At 44.2% G+C, this 10131-nt stretch overlaps 2 protein-coding genes across 2 annotated transcripts in view; one reads left to right on the top strand and one right to left on the bottom strand.

Moving 5' to 3' along the window:
* Nucleotides 1-8018, top strand: part of LPCAT3 (lysophosphatidylcholine acyltransferase 3) — a 9082-nt gene extending 1064 nt beyond the window's left edge. Inside the window, exons 2-13 of the mRNA XM_009699784.1 lie at nt 2159-2267; nt 2386-2492; nt 2646-2739; nt 2861-2898; nt 3952-4130; nt 4542-4650; nt 5365-5451; nt 5773-5939; nt 6568-6715; nt 7255-7413; nt 7532-7658; nt 7791-8018. Coding sequence (XP_009698086.1) covers nt 2159-2267; nt 2386-2492; nt 2646-2739; nt 2861-2898; nt 3952-4130; nt 4542-4650; nt 5365-5451; nt 5773-5939; nt 6568-6715; nt 7255-7413; nt 7532-7648 — 1314 coding nt within the window. The 3' untranslated portion in view covers nt 7649-7658; nt 7791-8018. The remainder of the gene's footprint in view (nt 1-2158; nt 2268-2385; nt 2493-2645; nt 2740-2860; nt 2899-3951; nt 4131-4541; nt 4651-5364; nt 5452-5772; nt 5940-6567; nt 6716-7254; nt 7414-7531; nt 7659-7790) is intronic.
* Nucleotides 8019-8356: 338 nt separating this feature from the next.
* On the bottom strand, nt 8357-9923 carry EMG1 (EMG1 N1-specific pseudouridine methyltransferase). The gene is made up of 4 exons (XM_009699785.1): nt 9784-9923; nt 9344-9402; nt 9010-9159; nt 8357-8693 (listed from the first exon to the last, which is right to left on the bottom strand). The coding sequence occupies exons 1-4, from the start codon at nt 9914-9916 to the stop codon at nt 8580-8582; spliced, it is 456 nt and encodes a 151-aa protein (XP_009698087.1). The 5' UTR covers nt 9917-9923; the 3' UTR covers nt 8357-8579.
* Nucleotides 9924-10131: the final 208 nt, after the last annotated feature.

Genomic DNA, 10131 nt, shown 5'->3' on the forward strand with positions numbered 1-10131 from the left:
CATGTGAAAAAAGAATCCTCGTCTGTATGTTTGTGAGTAGAAGGCTGGTAGACTATACTACTTTTTTTTTTTTCTTTTAAATAATGTGAATTATTCTAATTCTTTGAGTTACTCCTTCATCCCCAGAGAGGCCGTGTGATGAACTCTCTTTGCCAATTCCCTCATTCCTCCTCAGCTGGTGTTCAGGGAAGCAGTGGGGGAAATGGGACAGAAGTGCATGCCGGCTAACGAAAAGAAGGCTGTGTAAAAAGCATGGGGGAGCAGGAAGGGAAAAGGACGGCTTGGGTAAGGTATTTTGTAGGGGAATTTGGAGGCGCGGTTGTGGAAGGGCAGAGCAAGCTGGATGAGCCGGAGCAAGGTTGCCAGGCTCTGCGGGCGAAGGGCCGTGGTATGCGGGGCTGGCCGGCCGCTCAGACCGAGAAAGCAGCCTGTGGTCTGGAAACCGGTGTGGGACACAAAAGGAGGAAGGAACAGGAACGAGGAGGCAGGGAAGACCGAAAGAGGGGTGGCGAGAGGCTGAGGAAATGGGGAGCAGGGGCAGCTCAGTTTCAAGAAGCACAGGTACACGTCTGGGCTCGATAGAGCCTGCTGCTGTCCCGGATCTGGAAGGGACCCCAAAAGTCCTAAACTCTGGGACTCCCTCCCAAGGGATTTGGGAGGGTGGAGAGGACGTTAAAATGGCTCCGGTCACACCTCAGCCTGTTAGCGGTGATAGACTGCAAGGCATGTATTTTACATAACGTGACAGAGTTTCTCATTTCCTCTGACTGTAGTGACTAGATTTGGCCTTGCTTATTGGACACCTTCCATCCATCAAACACTTCTTGGCAAAATGTGGATTTCATCACCTTTTATTACGCTCCATATAAAACATAACTACCTCCTGCTACTAGTACTCCATTAGTGCAAATAGCAGAGATCTAACCACTGCTACAGATTTCAGCTAGGCTAATAAGTAGTGTGGATGCCAGTATTGTGGTATGTGATTAATTTCCTTTTCTTTTGGTTGAAGGGATTTTTTTGTTTTGGTTTTAATCAGGATAAAAGAACACAGGCTTGCAAAGTAAAGCAGTAAGTTACGAAATGCCAGAATTAAAGTTTCTTCTGCTATACCAATTCAGCTCATTGTGCACATGCCTTTAGAAACGCTAATTATATGAACAGATTTCACATACTCATGAGGTGGACAATGCTTCCCGTGTCAATATGTGTTAAAACATAATATATTTATTGTGTAATATATGGCAGTGTTTATTGCATGCTATGTGAACCTCACCTAGACGACAGAATTTAATTACTCATGGGTTTCTGTATGGCACTTCTCACCGTACTACCAGAGTGCTTCACAAATGTTTGCTTCTCACTAGAGCCACGGATGAATAATCTGGAGCCATTCCTAAGTTAGGCTAGGAGCTAGCATGCAGAAAATGCAAGGAAAAAACCTCCTTCCACTTATCTTAGCTGCTCCATATGAAATGCTTCTGACTTACTTTTTTTTTTTTTTTCAAAAGTACTACATGTGTAGTCCCACTGGATCTTAATTGCAGCTTTGTGTGCCCAGTAGTTCACAGATCGGATGCAAATCTGAAGTTGGAGAGTTAGAAAAGAAAGAGTATACTACTGGAGGTCGTGAGGATCTCTGGGATTAAAGCTGGTCAGCGTCATGTAAGAACTCATTGAGGTGGGAGCGGGCATTGTATTTTTTAGGACAATGTAATGGTATTAACCATAAAATTCCCACCGTCACCTTTTTTCCTTTTTTTTTTTTTTTTTGTGTCTAGCTTCTTGCCACGTTTGCTGGATTTGTCACAGAATTTGGAAATTAATCAGAGGCTAAAGTCTGGTTCATGTATTTCAGCATTATCCATCTCATGTATTGAATGAGGCCAGAAACTGTAATCCTGGAATTTCTTGCATTTCAATGTCAACTTTGATATAATTATGTTCCTATTGAAGTATTTTCATCTGTATAATATACGGAGTAATTCTTCTGGCCTCTGTCTCCTGAGATGGAAATACAATATCAGAATGTACACCATATCTATGTAAAGTACATGTTCCTAATAACACGTTCAAGAAAGCTGTAATCTGGGCCCTTGCAAACCCTTGTCTACACTAATTTACAACTCTCTCATCTGGTTTTTTTCTCCTCTATTCAGGATACCCTTTTGCCTTGTTCCAGCGCTATTTCCTCTTCCAGAAGGAGACCTACCTCATTCACCTCTACAATGTGTTCACAGGACTCTCCATTGCTTACTTCAATTTTGGTAAGATGAGTTTGGGACGAGAGCGCTGCCTGGCCCAGGGTGTGCTACAGTTTGAGAGGACCTGTAGTAGGAAAATGTCATTTCTACTTCACCTCTCTCTCTCTTTCCCGTCCCACAGGGATGCAGTTCTTTCATTCCCTGCTGTGTGTCCTAATCCAGTTCCTCATACTGAGACTAATGGGTCGCACAGTCACTGCCGTCTTCACCACGTTCTTCTTTCAGATGGTAAAACTCTCTTTCTTACTGAATCGGTTTGTAGAAAGGAGCCCTCTGTTCAGTTTTGCACTTCCCAGTAGCAACTGTGGGTGGAAAAGTGGAGACAGATCAAAACCAGCTGGAGGAATTAGTTTGAATAACCCAAACAATGGTTTCTTTCAGACATACCTTATGGCTGGATATTACTTCACAGCCACAGAGCATTATGATATCAAGTGGACAATGCCACATTGTGTCTTGACACTCAAGTTGATTGGTGAGTGACACCTCCCTCCTCTCTCTTGCACTCTGCAAGCTGTGCCTCAGAGAAGAGAGGACTGCCTGTTCAGCCCAACCAGCCCATCCCAGGGCTTCAAATAATTGTTTCTCACCTCTAGGTCTGGCCATCAATTACTATGATGGAGGAAAAGATCCGGTGAGTAAGACACCATTTCTCCTTCGTTCCTCCTCCCCTCTTCCATGCCATTCCAGTGAGCTAGAGGTCAGAAAATCAAGTTCAAAGGATGCAAGTTAGCAAGCTGCATTCATTGGTAAAAGCCATGGCTGAGAGGGGAGCCTCTGCGAGTGTCTGAGGGCACTGAATTCTGGAGTGGAAATAAATGATTTGGAACAGAGACAGTAGTGATTAGAGATGGACAAAAGTTGTTTTGCTCATGTCAGAATATTATTCTGCCCCCTTCCAAATTCCCTGCCATCTCCTTCCCCCAAATCTGTTGCTTTAGATTCCTGATCCTCAATGCTTTGTGTCTTGTGGGTGGTGTACCTTTAACTTGCAGACCATCAGCACTGGATCTCAGTTCCCATCTTCCTTTCCTTTGTTTAGTCTTACCATATCCTTGTGAATCGCTGCCCATTACCATTTGTTAGGGCCCTGTTTTTAAAGCAGATGAAACAGTGAGAGAAGTTGCACAGCACAATGTGTGGGAGAGGGCAGAACGCTTGCTACAGTCTCATAATCCTACCTCAAGTATCTGCATTCCCTGTCTCCTGTTTGGGGCCTGACCAAGTCTTTAGCATCCATGGAATCACTGCTGACTGCAAGAAAACAAGGTTGAGCTGAAATTTCCTAAGCTGAAGTTTCAAGTATTTAAAGGCAATGAATTCTTGCATCAAGAAGTAGGAATTGTAGGATGATAAGGTCTTGGGAGAGTACATGCGATTGCAGTCAGGGACTGGAAAAGGTCAGATACAGTGCTTTTACTGTGTCGGCAGGGATGCGTGTCAATAGATCCCTTCCATGTTTTGAGCTTATTTGGGAATAGAGATCTGTGCAACTGGTCTCAACCATTGGAACTTGTTGCTATATAGAGGGTGTGGGGAGAGGAATGGACGTGAAGTACAAAGTGGAAAGTTCCATATACATCAAGAGCAAGAACTGAGACCATTAAGGAGGCAGGCTGAGAACATAGCATCCAGAGGTAGTATGAGATCCCCTAGGATGATGTTAATGCCACTCCCTTTGGTGCAGGAGTTCCTGACCCCTGAGCAGCGGCGATTTGCTGTGTGGGGAGTTCCTACCTTGCTGGAAGTCTCAGGATTCTCCTATTTCTATGGTGCCTTCATGGTGGGGCCTCAGTTCTCCATGACAGACTATCAGAAACTGGCAAGGGGTGAGATGACTGACGTTCAAGGCCAGAGACCCAATAGGTAATAAAAAGCCATTTAGCTCCTCACCTTCCTAATATCCCAGAATGCTGAATCCTCCACGTTCCCTGCAGCAGAGTGCTTTCTTACCTGGACGCTAAAGTACTGTGACCAAAAATTATTTATAAGACATGGCGGTCTTTCAAAAGTTGCTCATAACTCTCCGCTCAATGTCCTAGCGTTGTTCCAGGGCATGAACGTCAAAAAACATTTGACATCTTTAGTACAGATGTGGTCCCAGCCTGGTAATGTTAGCATCCCAGCTTCCAAACAGAGGCATCTGCTGCAGCGGAATGTGGTGACTCCCTAGCGCTGTCTCCCCTACCTCCTCTTCTCCCCTTCTGTTTTTAAAATTATGAGTTTGACGGTCTCTTTCCAAGGCTTTTCTTTGACCTTCATATTTTTCTTTCTCAGTTTTGTGCCTGCTCTCAAGCGCCTGAGTTTGGGTCTCTTGTTTCTAGTAACATATACCTTGTCGAGCCTGTACGTCTCTGATGAATACCTCATCTCAGATGATTATATGGTATGTATTCATTCGGCAGTTCTGGGGTATGGAAGAATTCCACTTCTTTGGTAGGCACTGGATCTACAAGAGAGGATTTTTTTTTCAGTTTTGCCTGAATTTAAAAATAAGATAAGTCAGCAACTAGTGATAAGCCTTTCCACAACTGATTTGGCATTACTGCCTGTCCTGTGGATTCCACTTGTTGCAGAACAGGAATGTGTTAAGATGAACTGAACCAAATGAAAACTTTTACAAATAGAGAATTAATCTTAGATGCTACTGTTGTTTTTGGAAACCTAACATATGTACTTTGTGACCTTTTAACGACCTTCCATTTAACCATTACATGCAAAGAACTTAACTAGAGTAACTTACAAGGCTTACCAGAATCTTTGAGGTTCTTAGAAAACTCTTAACAAGTAATTGCGAACTGCAGATTATCCATGTTTCTGTGTCAGTGTGAATAAATGAGGGTGTAAATTCTGCAATCACTATGCTAATCCCAGAGCTTCCCAAAGTACCTATTTCAGTACAGCCAAATATTACCAAAGGAAGGAGAATGATGTCTAAATTTGCATAAGCCAATACCCTGGCAGTCCAGTCCATATAGCAGTCTCAACACATACATCAGATTAAAATGAAAGACAGTGATGAGATCTCATCTACCTTGTCTCATTATTGCCACTCAACTCCAGTTTTTATTTCTATTCTGTTTCACTCTTATCTCTGCAGGAGAAGCCTTTCTGGTTCCGTTGTGGTTACATACTGATCTGGGGCAAAATTATACTCTACAAATACGTAACTTGCTGGCTTGTTACGGTGAGTCTAGATGTCGTTCCAGAAACAAAAGACAAATGAACAAAGGTTGCACCTTTACAGCTACTTAGTATGCTCTTGGGCTTAGCGTGAAATGGAAGTAATCCAAATATCTGGAGATCAGTGCAGGTCAGTTTAGCTTGCTTTAAGTGAGCAAAGGCTAGATAACTAAAAAGCAGGTAGTTTTTAATTCATTTGGTCCATCTGCAGTGGTGCTCTCCACTCAACACAGTGAGAGTCAGAGATTCCCCAGCTCTGCCTTTCCAAAAAAAAAACAGGGGGCAATGTTTTCCTCTCATCTTTCTTTTGAATCTTTTTCCGTAGGAAGGTGTCTGCATCCTTGTTGGTCTGGGATACAATGGGAAGGACCAGAATGGAAAGCCTTTGTGGGATGCCTGTGCCAACATGAAGGTCTGGCTGTATGAGACAACACCTTTGTTCACAGGGACCATTGCTTCTTTCAACATCAACACCAATGCTTGGGTGGCCCGGTGAGCAGGACAAAATTCCCCTTCTATAATGTGTCAGTAACATCTGTGTCAACAGAGCCAGATCCTAGGCTGAGAGGGAACATTAGAGGAAGAATCTGTCAGTTTTCGGTTCTTACAGTCTTTCTTCCACATTTTGCTGCTGTGCCATTTGAAACAGGTTACTGGGTTAGACAGATCTTTCATTCAATCTAAAAGGGCAGTTCATTAATATAGGCAAGCAGTTGATGGCAGTAGGAGGGCAGAGGCTAGAACGGGACTACAGTGAGCCCTTCGGCCTGCCTGGTCAAACAGCGACAGAACTGCTCTAACAGCTGATTCCTACATCATGCCTCTTGGTGCTCCCTCTGCAATCACTCAACCGGGTTTTGGTTTGGCACTTGCTGAGACACACAACTGAATTGTAAAATAGCATTTCTGTGTGCGTTGTTGAACCACTTCTCCCCATTAGCTGGGATTTCTTTAAGACAAGGGCTGAGGTACATTTTGCCCTGTTAAGGGGAGCTGTCTTGCTGTTTCTGTCACCACAGGGTGTGCAAAGGCATACAGTCCCCTGGGCCCTGCATTTCTTGACATGGAGAGGGGAGGACAGACAATAAACTAGAAGCACTTTGTTTCTTTTCTGCTCTAGCTACATCTTCAAGCGTCTGAAGTTCCTGGGTAACAAACTGCTGTCACAGGCAGTGGCCCTGTTCTTCCTGGCCATTTGGCACGGGCTGCACTCTGGCTACCTGGTGTGCTTTCAAATGGAGTTGCTTATAGTCATCGTTGAAAGACAGGTGCGCTTTGTCTCACTTACCAGAATGGGGTGGCCTGCGTTAGCCTTTCCCTGTCGGTCTGGAATCTGCTACACTGAAGGCTTTACTTGGGATTAAATATGAAAAATAGCCGCTTACTTTGGAATTGGTTTTCAAACATGATACAGTTCTGTTCTCAAGAGTTCAGTAGGTTGCTGGCTTCTGCATGCGCAAGCCATAAATGTATTGCAGAAGCTGACAGGAAGAAGAGTGGAAAACTTAGCATATGAGTAGAGGGCAACTGAAGTGCTTGGCAGCTGGAAACGTTGGAGGACAAGCACATGAGCTGAATGCCTCTGCTAAATCTCCCAGTACTGAGAGAACAATATTCCATATTTAAACTGTTGGGATTTTTTTAATTAAAACTTTGAGCAGGATGGGGTACATAGCTACTTTTTTAGTCTAACTGCTTACTAAAAATCATTTTACACAGCTGGATAGATAATTTTGGCCCCAAAGCCTGCATATATAGCCACAGGACATCCAGCTGACAAGAATTCTGTTTTTTTTCTTTAAATTAGGTCATAAACCTTGTTCGGGACAGTCCTCCCCTAAACACTTTGGCCTCCATCACTGCCTTGCAGCCCATCTTCTATGTGCTGCAGCAGGCTAACCACTGGATGTTTATGGGTTACTCTCTGGTGCCATTTTGCCTTTTCACCTGGGACAAATGGATGAAGGTATCTAGTAGCCACAAAGAGACAACCCGTACAACCCACTCTTTTCCCTCCATCCCATCTCGCATGTTCTTGGCTCAAAGCTGCTTGCTGATGCTTAACCCTGCTTTTCTCTTTACAGGTGTACAAGTCTATTTATTTCTTCGGCCACGTGTTGTTCTTCACTTTATTATTGGTCTTGCCTTACATTCGCAGATTACTTGTGCCACGAAAAGAAAAGCTAAAAAAAGCAGAATAACAGCCAAAAGGTAAGGCTGTATGAGGTGGAGAGAATCGCACACTTGGACTAGGAGGTGAAGTAGGGCAGCAATATTACATGCCAAGGTGAAAGGCAAACATAAAATCAACCAAAACAAATCTAGCACTTTTCTCTTTTTCAGATTGTACCACCTGTGCATTTGTAGGAGTTGATTTAACACTCCAGAAGCAAAGCATCACCTGCCAAGTTTGCTGTGTTGAAGTATGACTTTTCTCAACGCGAGGAGGGGGAAAGAGAAAGCACAGGGTCAAAGACCCAAAAGGAGGGGAACGGGGAAAGCCTCCTTCCAGATCCTCCACCTTCTGTATGTTGCCTTATCTCTCTGCCGCCCTCCAGGGGACACGCGTCTCTGCTGATACCAGATGATTGTAAAACACTCAAGGCAGGCACTGTATTGGATTGGAGCCACCTTCTGACTTTTCTACGTTTGTCATCCAAGATAAAAATTGCTCCTGGTCTTTTTCATATCGGCTTCAGCTCCTTTCCTCTTGGGTGCCTCGGTGCAGGAGTGCGAACTGTCACATACCACTGAGCAAGGTGCTTCTACAGGACTGAGTGACATCAGCTGCAGGGCAAGCAGGGCACAGCTAAGAATTTCAGTTCCATGACAAATTTGGGCTGAGTCCCTGCTATAAAGGGATCAAGCCTGCCCATGTGTGAAACGTGAAAAAGTAAAATACACAAGCACTCCTTATCAAAAGTGACCTTTAATAGGGGTGGAAAAAGGGTCAGTGGGGCAGGGGCAGTCCATTTAAAGTCTCATTGCTCCAGAAGCTGCCAGGACAAAATTGAAGCCCTTTCCCTTCCAGGAGCCCAAAGTTGCACCAGGTCCACACCTAAGTAAAAGAGCCTTTCCAGAATGTGGAGTCACTGTATAGAAGTCCACCATGACAGCAGTAGCAGCAGCACATCATACTACTCCCCAGACTTCCTCAAAGGCAGTAGTAATTTTAGCACATGTCAGGGCAGCAGAGAGGGGATAGTTGCTGATGGAAACCATCTTTTCTGTGTAGTCAACATTGACCTAGAGGAAGAGAGAAAAATCAGGCTGGAAGTTTTCACTTAGTCCCATCTATCTCCACTGATTGGAGAGGCACAGTATTTCTCCAGCAGGCAAACTGCTAACCCTCACTAGTGCCGTCTCTTGGGAGGGAGCAAAGTCCCAAGCGTTACAGCTCCGGGCCTTTACTTGACAAGCCTACCTGGGAGGAAGAAAGGGGGGGCAGGACAAGGGGGACCAAGCCAAAGAGCAGAGAAAAAAAAAACCCACATACGCAGAAGACTGAAATCTATGCTGATAAAGATTTTTACAACTCCAAATAAGGAATTCATGCACTTACCGAACCGTGGGCAAAAGCTCCCACAACAATGGCAACTGGCTCCGCTGCAGGAACTAGTTCACGCAGATCTGACACCTTTGGAACTGCAAAAGAGGTACCTATCTTCATACAGCCCACAGGCAGATGATCACTGACTGGATTTTTAATCACCTACAGAAAGCAGAAAGTTAATAGGGGGTGTAGAGGTAAGATACCCTGCCACGCTAAGTCCATTGTTTGTACAAAAAAAAAACCAAAAACCAAAACACACAACCCCCAAAAAAAACCCCACTCCTACACTGCTGGCTGCAAAGGAGGAATGCTGCAACATTACCTGTTAGCAGTCAATGTTTACCTTCAGCAATTTCTGAGGCCCATCAGCTGCTCGAACGCTGAGCTTATGCAGCAACTGAACTGACAAGAGAAGAAAATTACTTAAGCTGTCTGTTCTTTTGCTGGAGGGATCCTATCCTCTACCTAGTGATCAGAGCTGAAGCAGACAAAAAGTCCATCTTTAGAGTTCCCAGCATTGTCTAAAGCAGTCCTAAAATATCCCGATCAGCAAATTATTTTGCTGCTAGCACAGTCTCACGCAGGCACTCCCCACTGTGCTAAGGGACACGTAGTTGTACTATGCATCCTGAAACTCACAAAAAGACACTGTAATCTCTCCGCACTTTTCTCATTTTCACATTTTTAAGGTTGATGCAACTTTTCGACTCTTCCCAAAGTTCTTCCACTCCTAACCACCTTCCTGTATTATTTTGTGGCCAGTATAAGGTTAGAATCACTTACCCATAAGACCACAGAATCGATCAAAAGTTCTTGGGATTCTGGTTTGGGGATTGACTTCAATTAGAACATTCTTCTGGGTATGGATATAAACCTGCAGGAGACCAGCCCGATTCAGTGGGCTGTCCATGAGCATAAGGAGACTCTGAAATAGAAAAACACACAGTAGTGGAAATAGAAAAGGCACAAAAGAGAGGACTCTCGGAAAAGTTAAAGGTTACACCCCATGGATTCAGACGGGGCCGATGCTGAGTCAGAAAGGTGTTCATCTGACTACATGAGCTCTACTGTAATGCTAAGAAAAAGCAACCTTATACCCAAATAGACTAAACATACAAGCCACGAACGTAG

This window comes from Cariama cristata, unplaced genomic scaffold (genome assembly GCF_000690535.1).
Source record: "Cariama cristata isolate BGI_N322 unplaced genomic scaffold, ASM69053v1 scaffold42304, whole genome shotgun sequence".
Classification (NCBI taxonomy): domain Eukaryota; kingdom Metazoa; phylum Chordata; class Aves; order Cariamiformes; family Cariamidae; genus Cariama; species Cariama cristata.